The sequence below is a fragment of the Fundulus heteroclitus genome, chromosome 10, assembly GCF_011125445.2.
Source record: "Fundulus heteroclitus isolate FHET01 chromosome 10, MU-UCD_Fhet_4.1, whole genome shotgun sequence".
Lineage (NCBI taxonomy): Eukaryota > Metazoa > Chordata > Actinopteri > Cyprinodontiformes > Fundulidae > Fundulus > Fundulus heteroclitus.
This window is the reverse complement of record NC_046370.1, coordinates 275,330-291,741: the sequence shown is the minus strand read 5'-3', so window position 1 is coordinate 291,741 and position 16,412 is coordinate 275,330. Positions and strand designations below refer to the sequence as shown.

General features: G+C 42.3%; 1 protein-coding gene across 2 annotated transcripts in view; it reads right to left on the bottom strand.

Annotated features, from left to right (window-relative positions):
* capn15 (calpain 15) overlaps positions 1–16,412 on the bottom strand; it is a 59,076-nt gene that overhangs the window by 40,201 nt on the left and 2,463 nt on the right. Inside the window, exon 1 of one of the 2 annotated variants that reach the window (XM_021316811.2) lies at positions 10,530–12,356. The exons of the other annotated variant lie outside the window; for it this stretch is intronic. Coding sequence (XP_021172486.2) covers positions 10,530–10,708 — 179 coding nt within the window. The 5' untranslated portion in view covers positions 10,709–12,356. Of the gene's footprint in view, positions 1–10,529; positions 12,357–16,412 lie in introns of those variants that run through there. 2 annotated transcript variants of the gene reach the window in all.

Here is a 16,412-nt window from a genome sequence, read left to right as displayed (position 1 = left end):
GAATATATATATATATATATATATATATATATATATATATATATATATATATATATATATATTCTAACAATTTGAGCTATATATATACCATATATAATGCATATCCTATATCTGTGCACCTATACTAACAATAATCTGAGTTTCAAGTGAATTTAAAAGTCATAACATTTACTTTATTTATAAAATCCAACACTGCCTGCTCCTTCCTGTCTGGCTGCAAAGCTGCTAGCAGCTATCACATGTTGCTCTGCTCTCAGGAGGGAAATAAAACTAGAGAGGACAGTCTTGTGTTGCCCATTTAGTTGCTAAATTTAACGACTTTTCAGATCCCTCTAGCAATTTTCTTTAAAAAGCAAATTGCAACGACATTTAGCAACGTTTTAATGCCGACTTTACTAAAAGTACCAGTGATTCTGGAGTCACTGTATTGAGGCAGTAGCGAGAACTACTTTGAGGGTTCCTAATTCCCTCAGCGGCGCCACAGCTGCTGCTTCCTCGTAAATATAATTTTTAAAATAATATTTTTTTTGTCTCTGAAACTGTTGCACTAAAATAATTGCCTGAATTTTAGTCACACGCCGCTTCAATCACTTATTCACCTCGTTCACTGTGTGCGCCTCTGATATCTGTGTTTTTGGTACAGTTTGTTTTATGTAGTGTGGATTCAGGCAATGAATTCAAATTCATAAATCATTTCATAAAAGGTAATTTTTTTGTTCCAAACACATTTAATCACAACTTTTTTTGTCTTGGTTAAAAAGCTCTCCTACAGCCCGGGTCCCAAATGTATGAACAGATATGCAAATTAGATTATTAAATCGATCAAAGAATGAAAACAGGAGCAAAAACGACCAGCACCCTGGATTGATTCCCTGATCTAAAACCTCAGGTCATTATTTTCTCCTCTTATATTGAACAGCAGGCTAATATTAAATCACATATTATTCGCTGTTTGGTCGTGAAGGAGACTGAGTCAGACTTTGGTCTCTGAGAAAAAAAAAAAAAACCTGGCAGCAAAAACAGACAAACTGTGACTCCGTGTTTGTACAAATATAACTTGGAGCGGTTCCCTCGAGCGGAACGGCACACATAAATTACAAACCAAACCTCAAAGTGAAAGGTGGATGAAAGCAGACCTGTGAGAGCCTCAGATCCTGTTAGATCATAAAACAGCCATTACATTATGACCTAATAACAAGCAGGCACTCTCTTCTTCTCTTGGTTAGTGAAACAGCCCTGACCCATGGAGGAGTGGACTCAGCTGGACCTCAGAATATCTCCAGTGGTAAACAATATCAAGAAAAAAACAACAACCCTGACCAATTATAAGACAAGTCAGCAAAGAAATGGGAGCTTCTGAGGCAGAAGAGTTGAGTCCCTGAATCAAGACATTTGATCTTTTTTGCGCAAAATGTGCTGCAGAACAAACTGACAAATCAAAATGATGATTAAATAGGAGGCTCTAATGTTGATTGCAGAGGTTATGATTAGAGTTTTTTCTCTTCCCAGTGAAGCAGATATAAAATAAACAGTCAGAATAGAAAGAGCAAATGTATCTTTTTTTTTTTTGGCACAATAACTTGCATTGATCAGCGTCTGACCTGAATTCATACAGAAGTCTTCTCAGTGTAGACTGACCTTCAGCGCATTATAAAAAACTCTCCATCAAAATATTTTCTTACAATATTATTTTAAATATGTGTGTTAATAAATGAAATAACCTATTTTAGGGCCTAACCCGACCACAGAGGATTGGGAAGTGGATGGAAACCGCAGATTGAATCATGATAGGAGGTTTACTGAGACGTCCTGATGTGCGACCGGTTTTAAACGACTGGTTAGGAGGGATCACTGGGCTCTCAGACAGACTGGCTGAGCTGGAGGCCGAATGGTCCAGATGTGAGCTTAATCAGCTGTTTTATAGCTGCATATCTGTAGGTGACGGGAATGCAGGAAGTGGGTTTTTAAACCAGCTGCAGGTGGTTTTAACCGTTGTTTTTCAGACGACTTCATCATTTCTTCCCTTGGACAACTGGGGCGTTAATGAAGGTTGATGCTAGTGAAGAACGTTGAATTAATAAAAGGAAACGTAGCGGTTAATGTTTCTTTACGACTCAGTAAGAAGGTCGCTCACTGCAAAAACGAATTTAAAAACAAGTAAAATATTCTTAAAATTTGTGTTTTTTCGGGTGCACTGGTGGCGCAGCGCGACCCACATACAGAGGCCTTAGTCCTCGACGCGGCCTCATGTCTCTCCCCCTCTTCCACACCCCTTCCAGTCTGCCTACTTTCAGAAAAAGCGAGCCACTAGAGCCGCAAAAACTCCCCCAAAAAAACAAAAAAAATTGTGTTTTTGTCCTAGGTTTGAGCAGATAAATAATATTATCTGCCAATGGAATGAGTATTTTGACCCCTAAAATAGGAAAATTAGACATCCTGCACTTGAAATAAGATGATGGAGATGAGTTGTTCCTATTTTAAGTGCAATCAGCTTATTCCATTGGCAGATCATCCTATTTACCTGCTCAAATCAAGGACAGATACACTAATTTTAAGAACATTTATCTTATTTTAGTTCCGTTTTTTCAGTGCTGAATATCAAAATGACTTCCTGACAATGGACACGCAGCAACTAGAAAAGGTATTTCTGCTCACTGAAACGTTCCACATGTTGTCACATTACAGACGCTGGCTTCCAGTGGACTTTATCTGGGCTTTTAACGGATCAACACATGGTAGCGGCTAAGTGAAGAAAAATGCAGGGTTTGACAAACCATTCGGCATTCGTTAGCATTCAGCTCCCCTTTACTGTGATGCCGCTAATTAAAACATTAAATGCAACCAAAAACCTTCAGGAGTCACCTAATCAGTCAACGGAGTCCACCCGCGTGTAATTTAATCCGAGTCTCTCCATTAAGGGACAATAAAGGATTTCTTATCTTAACCCCTGGATAAATGCCGCTGTTTTGCGTCTGGGTCAGAGGTTTGTTGGAGGGCTTTAGAGATCAACCAGCATCATGTAGAACAAAGAAGACAGGCAGAGATGAAACGGTACACAGCCTGTACTTGTAGAGTGCTTCACACAACATTCAGAGACGGCCATAGGATGGGCGCCGCCGGGCCTCTGACCACCGGCAGCAGGCAGAGCGGCTGAAATACTGATTAACTGCAGGCGGTCCGCTGTAGTCTTGCTGATGAAAACTCCTGCTTCATCGTGGGGGGGAGGCGACCTTTTCCTTTAATAATCTACTCCCACCGAACATTTATCTGTCTCTTTGAGAGGACCCGTGAAGTTTGGGTCAGAAATGAGTTTTACCGTCCAAAGCCTCTTTCCAATCTTCCAAGTAATCAGTTGAGGCATTAATCAGCCGCCACAGGTCCAGAATGATATGCAAAAATAAAAAAAAATTAAAAAACGTTGGGAACGGAGCCACTAGCTACTACTTACCTGCAGGGAGTATCTAGAGCCAAGACTTAAGCAGCAGACAGAGAGCCTCTATAATGACCCACTGAAACTTGGTGATGTGATACAAAAGGATTGATGACAGCGGCGCTGTAGTCACAGGGGACAGCCTAAAGATAACCGGGGAAGCTTTGATAATGTCACGAGAAGACAAACCTCGGAGACAGGATTTAATGGCGCGGGGACAGCGGTATAAAAAGTCCAACGTTAAGAGAGCTCCTGTGAAGAAGACGCTTTAGGCAAAGGCATCGGTCCTTTACACCAAGGCAGCTTTAGAAAACTGAACAAGAGTTTCTCTGTCATTAGAACATTAAAAAGGAGGACAGGATGCTGCAGAAACCAGACTTATTCTCAGGAAGCGTCTCCTTTATTGGGAAAGTATGAGATTACTGTGCAATATGCCACGGCTAACAGGAGGTTCTGACAGAGCAAAGAGACCATTTCACAGAACCGGAGCATTTACGCAGAACAGATTCCTGCTGCTGCTCGAGTAACACATTGATAATTGTTATTATAATAACATTATAAACATTTATTTATTAGATTATTGTAAATGTGATGCATGGACTTTAGCCAAGTCAAAGAAACACCCAGGAAATTAAACAGTAGCTTTCCAGATGCTTATCACACAGAGCATAATTTCATTTTTTTTATGCTCTGAACCAGGTAGACAGAAATTTGGATCACCGTAAACTATAGTTTAAAATTACCCCCATAGGACTGATGACAGGATGCTTATGACAGGAAATATTTCCAAACTAGGAACATTTGTGTGTTTTTTTTTTCTTTTAGGTGAGGAAAAGTTTCAGCCAGCTGACTGGCAGTTTAGGCTGTGTGAAAAATCCCAAATATTTCATCATCACTGCATTATTAATATAGAGCACAGAGGGCTGATGGGAATCCAGAACATATTGGCCAAGTACCACAAGCCCGAACTTCGCACGGTGATGTAATGCGCAGCTTGGCAAATGTCCACACGACCCCGAGGCTAAAACTCGGGTGGAGTTAAAGTTGTCTGAATATTAATGCTTGCAATGTTTAGTGGGAATTTATATTTCACACGCCATAAATCAACTTTCCACGTGGCATTAAGGAACATGCCCAATTGGCTGAGCTCCATCCGCCCCAGATGCCGGAGGCATATGTATTTTTGTAGTGGCTAAAAGAGATTAAAGAGATTTAATATGAGACTATATTGTTTATATCGAGATGGTCTATGTTGTGTTATAATTATACTTGTATATATTCCAGTAGGTTATTTTTCAGCCATTTCTCATATTTACAGCTCTTTGTTAATGTGCCTGTGAGACATTTAGGATAAAGCTTTGATTCAGGGACGCCTTTTTATAATTACTTTATGAAAAGTAAAACATATTGAAATAAATATTGTATAATCGGCATTCAGCCTAAACATATCCACACGTTATTTTTGGTCCATATTGCCCAGCCCTAATAGCCTCATCGCAGTATTCAGCCACAGTATTTCCTAACTTCCTCACCAAGCATCTCTGCAAAGACTGAAATGATGACATCGTCATCACGATATTTATCAATAATTTCACCTATAATGAGTTTCTAGAATCATGTAGCCCTACTGGCTAGTATACAGCAACAAGTGGGGAAGGGGCAGTTCTGCACTATTCTTTAGTATCTCAGTATGAAGATGTTAAACCTTAGGGATGGTATAATGGGAAATAACAGGTTTAAAACTGTATATTTCTTAAACCTCAGTTTATATTGATACTGGCCTATCCACTGTACATTTATGTTGATTTTTATTGATTTAAGACCACCGACACTTGTTAAAGGTAAGCGTTGCCTGTCAAACCAACCTCCCGATACTAAGCATTTACAACTAAGAGCAATATATATATATATATATATATATATATATATATATATATATATATATATATATATATATATATATATATATATATATATATATATGGCTTTTCTTTAACTAGAGGTCTGGAAAAAGAACGGAGGGGAGTGCTGCTAAGAAAGAGCGTGAAGAGGCTAGAAAGCAGCAGCATCTGACCCCTAGCTTTGCCCTCGGTGAATATTTCAGGAGCAGAGCTCATTTCTGACATGTGGATCTGTCAGCGGTGGAGACAGCTTTAGACATTTGAATCTTTAAACAGAGGAAGCTGTCTGACTGGGTTTCCGCCGGCGTTAGCAGCAAGAAGCCAAGCACGAGAAAGCTGGAGTCTCCTCAGCCAAAGACAAGGAAGAGAAAGGGGACGGGGACGGTGGCGCTCCGCTGTGGCTCTAATAGCAAAGTTCCTGGAGGGTTTTTAATCTGGGGGAGTCTGAGTCCTGCTGACAGCGTGCTGCCATCAGCCAGACGGACGCCTCTCAAAACCGACAGAACAAAGCAGAGATCTACTCCCGATTACGGTGAAAAGCATAAAACCCTTGGCATTTGAATCCCAAGGCTAACTGGGTTACGCCGGACATCTTGAAGAAGGTTCAGAGGAATTTGGAGAAACCTACATGGGCCTGCCCGCAGATGTGCCACTCGCCGGCGGTTTTCCTCTCTGCCAGCTTTACCATGTGTGGTCTTATCTGGGGCCGGGTGGAATTAGGTTACTGAGCATATGCTACAGATTTCCATGGCAACAAGAATGGGGAAATCTGGAATCATGTCAGATGCAGCGCCAACAGGCTATTTTTTTTTTTCCCTTCACGCTGCATAACTGCTCCGTTTTCCAAAGAAAGCTACACTTTGAGACGACGGCTGGTTGCCAAATCTATTCTGGTGACGGTTTGCTGTCCTGACGCGGACCCATCTTCATCTTCATCTTCATCACACTGGCAACTGCAAAGGGGGACAGGCTGAAATAATTCAGATCGCTGCCGGTGACCATCCTTTTGACACCAAGTGGACCAGTTTTAATCCAATTAAAAAAGGAGGAGAGCCGATGGATGGGGCGACGATAAATGCCGCCATTCATCACACCGGGACAGTGAAGACACCAGGATCCACTCCAGAGAGCCTCAAGGACATAAAGCAATGCAAGACGCGAGCAGCGAGCTGTTGAAATAAAGTGAATCACAGCAGCATTGTTCGCCGAACAATGCGCCCAGCTACACTGTGGTGCCTTTAATTAAAACAAAGGCGAGACTGTGAAGCCAAAGTTAAGAAATACGGCACAACAGCCCCGTGTAATAAGTTGGCTTTCCCCAGGAGTAAACACGCAAACACTTCCCAAAAATCAAAAAATGAAAACGCTCCAGGGACAACACACACTCTCTCCAGGGTAAAGAATATATATATATATATATATATATATATATATATATATATATATATATATATATATATATATATATATATATAAATAAATAAAGGAAAAAAACTTGAGAGAGAAAATGTTTTATGGGACAATTTATTAGAGAAGAAACTGGGTAGAGCAGCAGAAAATAAGCCGGGCTCATAGTGTTCTGTTGTTTCTATATTTCATGCTCTGTCACAGCTCAGCAAAGCTTGCCTGACGTTGTTAGGCTCACACAGCAGTGTGTATACGTGCATAAGACTGTTATCAAACGTGTGTGAGACAGGCTGAAACATGGGCCGAGTGCTCCTACAGAGACTTACTACAACATCTAAAACCGTAGACAAGGTATTTATGAGTGATAGCAGCAGAAATGGATTTGATCAGGGTTTATCCCACCGTATTACAGGCCTGGCACGCCAGCAGGCTTTACTCCTTCCCCCCAAATTTTGATTATTTGTCAATATAATCGATAATATAATCAAAATACTAACTACTAAAAATTGTATTATTGAAAGATACAGATTTGCATCAAAATCTATACGAACTGACCCGTTTACATCAGCCCAAACCGTCGCACTTCTGTGGAGAACACCCAGGAGAAAACATGCGGCCCTCTTTATAGACAAGATAAACACAAAAGCCTTGTTCAGAGGAACTTTCCCAGGCAGACAGATGAGAAAAATTAAATGCCCAACGGTGCTACAGGCTAAGCTAGCAGTACGACTCGGAGCAACATAAAAATATCAGTAGAGCTCCTGTATCTGCATCAGTGAAGCATTAAACCGCCCGACAACATAAGCTAACGCTAGCTGTTATAATAATAATAATAATAATAATAATAATAATAATAATAATAATAATAATAATAATAATAATAATAATAATAATAATAATAATAATAATAATAATTGAACTTTATTGATCTCACAATGGAGAAATTCACTTCTGCATCTTAACCCATCCCCTTGGGGAGCAGTGGGCTGCCACTGTGCGGCGCCTGGGGAGCAATCAGGGGTTAAGGGTCATGCTCAGGGACCCAAAGTGCGGGAAGTGGGGATCGAACCAGGTACTTGCAACCTTCTCAAAGCGCAAGCGCACTGCTCTAACCACTAGGCCAACACCTCCCCAAGCTAGCTGTTATTAGCTTGACGGACACAGCCAAACGACCAGGACCAGGCAACACTCCATTCAGGTGACGGCTCAGATGAATAATAGATGAATGAATGGTCAAGCCATCTATTGTTTTAATTTGCTGGCTGATTACTTAATCAGGATTCAACAACTGACATCATGCCTTTTTGAAAGAAAGTGATGTTTAAGTATTTTCAATAATGTCTTAAAATAACACACAATTAGTCATATTTAAAAATTTCCTGTCAACTTTTAACATTTTATACAAAAACATGGCGGCCCGGTATGGCAACACCTAACGCAAGACTTAGCCAATTTTCTGGGGGAAACCCTGTTAATCTACATCAGGTATGGGCTGGCTTGATCATTTTTTCCTGGAAAGGGTACGGAAATATATAAATACATAATATATAATATTAAATATATAAAAATAATATTAAAAATATTGGTTATTGGCCATCACAGTAATATCAAATATCGGCCCAAATCTTCATATCATGGTATCCCTACTAGTTTTAAATAAACATCCTTAATAATTGGCCTTTTTGCTGTTCTTGTCCGTTTGTCCAGCTGGTAGCAGCAAGTTTGATTCATCACAACTGGAAATATTATCAAACAGCCGCAGCAACAGGTGGGGAAAGGGCAGCCCTGCACTACTCCAGTTTTTAAGCATGCTTCAAGCCGTTTGGGGTCCTCAGGACTTGACAAAGCGCTACACAAGTACAGGCCATTTACTATTTCTCCATTTGTCAGCAGGTTTAGAGTGCCGTCTGATTGGTGACTGCAAGTGGAGTCTGGCAAACAGAAGAAGATGATGATTAAACGACACAAAGCTCGTCTGACTGCAGGTGCCACAGAGAGGATTCATTCATAAATTGAGCAGTGGTTGATGGATCTGTGCTTAAATGCTGAGCCAAATAAAACAAAGCCTGTCTGTCTTTCTTTTTTTTTTTTTTATCTTCCAGGCCAGGACCGCCTTTACTGTTAAATGCGGAGCAACCACAAGGCAACCATTGACAGCAGGAATCAGGAAAGATGAAAGCCCAACTGGAGACGGATGCTGAATAAATAATGACTTTCATTGTGGGGAAATGTGATCGGGCTCTCTGAAAATCAATAACTAACAACCAGACCATGATGCCCCGAGTGACTCAGCAACAACTTCAATACACTTCAGGCGGTCGATATGAACTGCCTGTTCTCGTTCAGGGAGACACGACCCAAAAAAAGCAGGAAAAAAAAACAAAAAAAACACTTCCAAACAAACCTCTGTGAGGGTGGTTGAGAAGATCATGTATTAGAAGAAAATACGTCTCCAGCTGTGAGCTGCACATTCAAAGCCTCCCCGACTTTCAGTCCGTTGACTGGGATCCAGGAAGCAGCGACTGGAACGCCGGATTACTGCTCCACGGTACTTCCTGTCCAAACAGCAAATCTTCTAACGCAGTAAAACTTTCGTATTGACTCAAAAATTCAGTCAATCGTGACGAAACATATCTCCAACAAGTAGTTTGATCGCTCAGAGACACGCTGGCCAGTCACGCAGCTGCTGAGGAAAAGTCTGCACAAAGTTCAGAACGGCAGCAATAAAACTTCTGAGCTCAACACTGACTGCACTGCAGGTTAATATTTAAGTGGACTTGATCCGGATATCCACGCATGTTACGCCTTTTCCACAACGTTCCCAAAGTCAACGGATCCCTTTCATATTATTTAGCAGTGCTGGTTGTTGAAATGTACGACAGGGCTCTCCTCTCAGGGTGGCATTGTGATGGGGGGGGGGCATCTGTAAGTGCCTGGAGGAAAAGTTGTTTTATCGCTTATCTGTACTTTAAACATGTCCGATCAATGTATAAAATGGATCCTCTCATGTTGTAAACATGTGTAAACATCGTGAGAAAATGTCACTATACACCGCAGCTGACCTTAAAGCTGGTATCTGATTCATGATTCATATTAATTGCTAAATTTAAGGGTTATTTGACCATTTTCTAATGAATGTGGGCTGCATATGACCATAAACTACTGAGCCTGGTTGAACTTCAGCTAGATTATCACACACTCAAACGCTCTTGTCAAAACAACAAAAAACAGCATCCAGATGTTGCTTTAGCATCATGAAAACCTTAAATCAAAGGATATAATGTTCCCAGGGGCTTCAACACAACTATTTGTTGGTACATTTGAAAGATTAAATCAAAGTGGACCAAAAAGTCAGAAAAAAAAAAACTAATTTTCAAATTACTCCTGGTTTGTTGTGGGTTTTATTTTGCTTTTATTGAGCTCTATCTGTACAGGCAATCCACTAAAAACCTCAGAAATTGTAGCGAACATCATGTAGCTGAGTTATAGAAGAGGTGGGATTTTGCTTTCATTAATCCGGCTTAGCCAGATTTTGGGTGCATCATGGCCAAACATCAAGATGAAGGCTTTGATTAGATAAGCTCTGATGAGTAAACGGGTGTGACCCATGGGACGGGGAGTTATTGAAACCTTCATCCAGATGCAATTCTAAAAGATGGTCAGAAATTATGTTTTTGAAACAAACGTTGGAGACAAAAAGTCCTCAGAACGCCTCTCTGCATGTTTATCTTCACATCTTTAAATCAAAGCGAGTTTTGTTGAGCCCAGGTGAACTCTGCGCTGGTTCCTACCTGCGGGCCCGGTGAGGCAGAGGCTGCTGGTGCTGCCGTGTGATGAAGGTGGTGCCCCACACCGGACTGCTGTGGCTGTTTCGGAGCCAGCCCACCGGGGGCGTGGATGGGTAGGAGGTGCCGCCGAAGCCATGGTCCGACTCGGTCTCCGCAGCGAGAGACGAGGCCGAGCTCCCCATCGCCACAGACGCAGGCCCAAAGCTCTCCGGTTTCCTTCTGATACGTGAACCTGTCCGCTTCGCTTTTCCCTGCGACACACAAGTTGACGAGGGATCCAGCGCGGAGGCAAGCGAAGCACGCAAAGTTCCCTTAAAGATGGCGCGGGTGGCCTTGCTCAGCTCAGGTGGAAACTAATGTGCTTAAAAGATGTGGCTGACGTGCATTTCCCATGATTCACGCAAACAGTTCTCAGTTCCGGGAACATTTTTGGTGATTTCAGAGGTTAAAAAAAGGAGCTTTTTCTGACGCAAAGCCTTGCAATTCTCTACTTGCATCTTTTATGCTGGCCACACTCTGCAGCGAGTCTTGCACATCGCATTTGATAAGTCCTTGCAAGCTTGTCCTGTCTTCTCTATTAAACGTGCTCAGCGGATCAGTCTAAAAGAAAAACTTTAAGATTTGGGGAAAGCAATTCTGTTTGCTGATTTAACAAGACAGCAACCCAAACATCTTCAGCCCCTCAAACTGCAGCTTGTGAGTAAGAAGTGAAAAACAATAAAATATGGCCAGATATTTACACGAGGGGAAACTGGGGGAAATGAACGCAGTGAATTTGCAGGGAGGGGTTTTTGGCTAAAGTGCAAGTATGCAAATACCCAAGTCTCCCCTTTCAGCCATCCAGGCTGACCAACAGCTGCTGTGGAGCTTTAACAGCAACACATCCGCTGCGTTTCTACGCAGGACAAAACTTCATGCGATAAATCCTCATGGACGGATAGAATTGTTTGATTTTTGTTTTGTTTTTTTCGTATTTCAGGATTTCTAAGAGTGCAAAAAAAAAAAAAAAAAGTTATTTACACCTCAGGAGTTGCAGCAGCTCTTGCAAGAATGATCCAACAGAGGAGCCGGGAGGAGGCTGATCCTGCTTGGTCCCACCGCCAGCAGCCCGGCCGGTCCGGCTCCGATTTATGTCACCGCGGGTCTCTGCGAGGCCAAGCAGCCCCTGGAAACCAGCGTCATTGCCGCCGGGCTGTCACGGAGGGGCAAACTTCGCAGCGAGCATCTGGACGGGCGGCTAAGGAGGGGAAACGAAGACAATGCGCCGGCTCATCAATTAGGAGGTCATGGATTGGGCGCACCGGTCAGACGCGCTTTCCCAGCTCCAGGAAGCGGCGCCTGCTGAATAATCCCAGATAACGCTCCTGAGAATGCGCCTCCACTCCAGCCGTGTGATCAACAGCGGCGTTCCTACTATCCTGCTCTAAAAAAGGTGATCGCCGCCTCCCTCTATGGATCCCAGAGAGAAAGACAAACGCTCCTATCTTCTGCCGGCTTCATCCCCGTCTGCGGTCGTGTCACATTTACCAGCCCAGCCTGCTGTCGTTGTCGGAGGCATCCTGTCCCGGTGTCGCCGCGCTCACAGCAGAACTCCTCTCCATCCCATAATAACATCCAGACGTCCGCACATCTCCGCCGTGGCTTTGATTCTCCCTCGCTGGTGGCAGCCGGAGCGCAGCGGCGGCGGACGGGCTCGCAATCTCCTCCGGCGGATTACTGGAGTGTCGAGCGGGGCGCATGCGCACTGAGCTTCACCAGCAGAGAAAAGCTGCGGGGCTGCGTTCAAGAGATTTAAATAAAAGCTCAGCAGCGAGCCAGAGCTGCCGAGGGAGGGAGGGAGGGAGGGAGTCTCTCTCTCTCTCTCTTCTGTCTCTCTCTCTCTCTCTCTCTCTCTTTCTCTCTCTCTCTCTGTGTGAATGGGATCCCAGAGTGGCGGCTCAATGAACCTCTGCCACTTCCCCGGCAAACGCTGCAGCTCAGAGCCGGCCCAGGAAAGCATGGGGCCCTGGGCAGAACCGGCTGAAGGGACCCGGCTCCAGGTTAGCGGCACCCGCAGCACCAAAGACCTGCGCTCAAATTCTCCAAGCTTGCTTGTTTCTGCATTTATCCCTCCTGAATTAGCTTTAGTAGAACTGATCACAGCAACTGTGTTTTTTTACAGGTCTGCCTAAAAAGTGGATCAGAACGCTGCAGCTGATCCAGAAGGCTGCTGCCCGTGTCCTCACTAAGACTAAGAACATAGAGAACATGGACCCGGTTCTGAAGTCCTCACTAAGACTAAGAACGTAGAGAACATGGACCCGGTTCTGAAGTCCTCACTAAGACTAAGAACGTAGAGAACATGGACCCGGTTCTGAAGTCCTTCCATGGCTCCCTGGATCTCAGAGAATAGACTTTAAAATCCTTCTGTTAGTCTATAAATCCCTGAATGGCTTAGCACCTAAATACATCACAGACTTGTTATCAGGGCATCAACCCTCCAGACCACTCAGGTCTTCTGGCTCCAGCCTGCTCTGCAGAACCAGAACCAGAACCAGAACCAGACATGGAGAAGCAGCATTTAGTTCTTATGCTCCCCTGATCTGGAACAAACTTCCAGCCTTTGACTGTTCTAGTTAAACTGTTTTACTGAAACATCATTAGTTTAAGTTTTTGGTCCAATTGTTTTAAAAATCATTAATATTTGCTTTTGGTTTCCATTTTCCCATGTTTTATTTTGTTTGAGCTTTTCCACATTTTATTCCAACTTGCTTTAATTCTGTTTTATTTTCCTTTGTTTTAATCATGTAAAGCACTTTGCATCATCATAAACTGCCTGGTCTACAATCAAATCTGACTTAATTGCATACGTTTCTTGCTTGACCTTAAAAGTATCTATAAAAAAAAGCACTATGTAATGTAATATCACAAATGCTTTCTTAAAAAGTTTCCGCTAACGACTATTTTTCAATTAAGCTATTGATTTTTTTTCTCTTCATAGAAGGTACACCTGGTCTGATGTTCTGTTAGCTGTGACATCATCAGGGGAGGCAGATCATCCACTATTACCATCTAACATAGAAAGTACTCCTGGGTCAATGGAGCTGGTGCTGCTGGTTAGTTGACGCTTCGTTTTTTTGGGGGTTTTAAAAGGTTTGTTTTTCTGACTTTAGGCACGAGTCGACGTGTGATGACCAGCAAACTGTTAACGTCACAAACATTTATAACAAAAAATGTGCACCGTGATCCTAATTGCTTTTATTTAAAAACAATAAGAGCGACGCTTTAGTTTTTAAGATGGTGATTCTCTTTGAGCGACCGGAGAGAGCTGACTTTGACTTTTCTGTACCCAAGAGGAAAATATAGTGGCCTATAAAACGGAATAATAAAAAGAAACACCAATCACTCCACCAATTTCTGTGTGTTCACATAAAAAGTAATTTATACTTTAAATGTGACAGGAAGGGAAATTTAGTGAACAAGAAAGAAACTTTTTAAAACCTCCGTGGCTGGCAATCAGCCAATAAGTGATTCTCTCAACGTGTCGTTTATTAATATTGACTCATTAAAATCTGGATTTGTTTTCTTCTGCTGCATCTTTACTGACTAACTGACTCAGGCTCATACGCAAGGCGCAATGCTGAATCCCATCTGTTAATAACAGGCTGTACATACAGTAACATTTTTATTAGTCTTTAATTATAAATGCATCTTCCACTTCCTTTAAATACTAAACAAACTAAAATTTCACATTTCCTTATTAATGTAACGTTGCAACCCATTAAACCTTGAAATCTAATTAGAACGAAGCTCTGACGTTCGTTTTCTTGAAGCTGATGAGTCTTTGGGGCCGGGTTTGCTTATGCTTTGGGCCGGCTCTACTCATTTCTGCAACAGTCCAGCTTCAGCTGCCTAAGGAAGCTGGGGGGGGGGGTAGTGAAGGGTTAAACAGAGGACAGTGGAGACACTCGTCATTGCTCAACTGTCACTGCACATTACTCGGAGGAGCCGTCAAACTTTCCCAATACCTCTGCTCTCTTCCTCTCTTCCACTTCAGCTCTCTTCCTCGACCTCGTTTTTTTTTCGACCAACGCTGTTTCAGCAAATTGAGCACATAATGCACCGCCATATTCATAATAACACAAGAACTCACTAAACCACAGGGTTCTCTGTGAATGTTCTGCAGCCAACAGGGCAGTGAGTCAGCCTCTGACCGGCTGAGTAACCAACGCTGCTGTCTCACTCATTCGCCAGGACTTCTGCAGAACCACGCGCTGCAAGCGTGTCATTGGCTAGAAGTGCCGGAGAGACCCAAACTGGTTTGTCTGCTCTCTAACTTCTTCTGGGAACTCCATATGAGCAAACATGCTGATGAGGAACCGCTCCGATAAAGAGGACGCGATGCGAAAGCTGCTGAAACTGTGCATCACAGCAGGCCGAGGCGAGCTGTGCTTTCAACAAACGCCAGATACAAACCCGCATTTGCACTGCAAAAAGAGAACAAGTAAGTAAAAATTTCTTGAAAATGCTGTATTTGCTCTTGATTTCAGCAGGTAAATAAGATGATTTGCCAATGGAATAATATTTTTGCACTTAAAATAGGAACAACTCATCTCAATCATTTTATTTCAAATGAAGTATATCTAATTTTCTTATTTTAGGGGTAAAAGTACTCATTCCATTGGCAGATAATCTTATTTACCTGCTCAAATTAAGGACAAATACACTCATTTCAAGAACATTTTACTTACTTGTAGTTCCCTTTTTGCAGTGTGGGTGTTTCTGCTAGGAGAAAATTCTCAAAAACACGCACAATCAGCACAATGCAAAACTGTTTTTATTACTCAATCAGCTCACACAGGCCGTGGCCTTAAACGTGCAATGGGAAGGGAAAATAATCAAAGTTAGTGTCCAGCTCCTTTGTCTCTGGGATGCACCTGTCTGAGGACCACCTGTCCCCCTGTAAGTGTCAGAGACGCAGCAGCTGACACCGGCGGTGCCAGAGCGAGGGGTCGGGTTTCCCTCCAACTCTCCGGGGGACGCGGTGGAAAGGAGAAGGGGAAGCGGGGATGTGAGCTGATTTCATGGTACATTGCAGATTTTTCCACCCAAATATCCTGAGTGACCCAAGACTTTATCCCCCTCATCCTCCTAGTAGGGACGCGATCTATGAATAAGACAATAAAACCAAAACACACACACACACAGTGAACCTAATTAAGTTTAACTCATTAGATTTCCCAAAACTTTAACTGGATTATCTACCTTCAGTTTAGAGCCGTGGAATTTATTTTGTATTTTAACCGGACCGATAAGAAAAGCATCTATAGCTTTATGTTTGATGTTAAATTATTCCAGCATTCACCAAAATTGACTGGGATTCTGAATTTATTCACAAACAGCCGGTTCAGTTCAGTTTCAGGACACAGACCAACTAACACACACACACACACACACACACACACACACACACACACATGTGCTTTCATAACTAGGGCTGGGGGTGAAATGGCCTAAAAATAATATAATACCAACTATCACTAATCGATTTCTTTCTCCTCCCTTTTGTTTCACAAAAGAGAAATTATTTTAAAAACTTTCTTTTATGTCAAGCATTTGTCTGGTGCAACTAAATCCAAGCTATGAAACAAGCTTGTAGAACAAGATGGCCGCCCTGCCGTTGTAAATAATGAAAATATACCAAAAAAAGTGTGCTGCTAGCGATATTACACAATGAGCTGAGAACAGGCTTCACTTCACTTGTGAACCTCTAACTTAAAAAAAAATAATAATTAAATGAGTAAATTAAAGTGTCTCATCTTACGGTATAAAAAAAAGTTTCCTTTTTACATTACTTTGACAATCTAATTTTCCTAAACATATATTCAGCTTAGCTGCTGTTCTCCC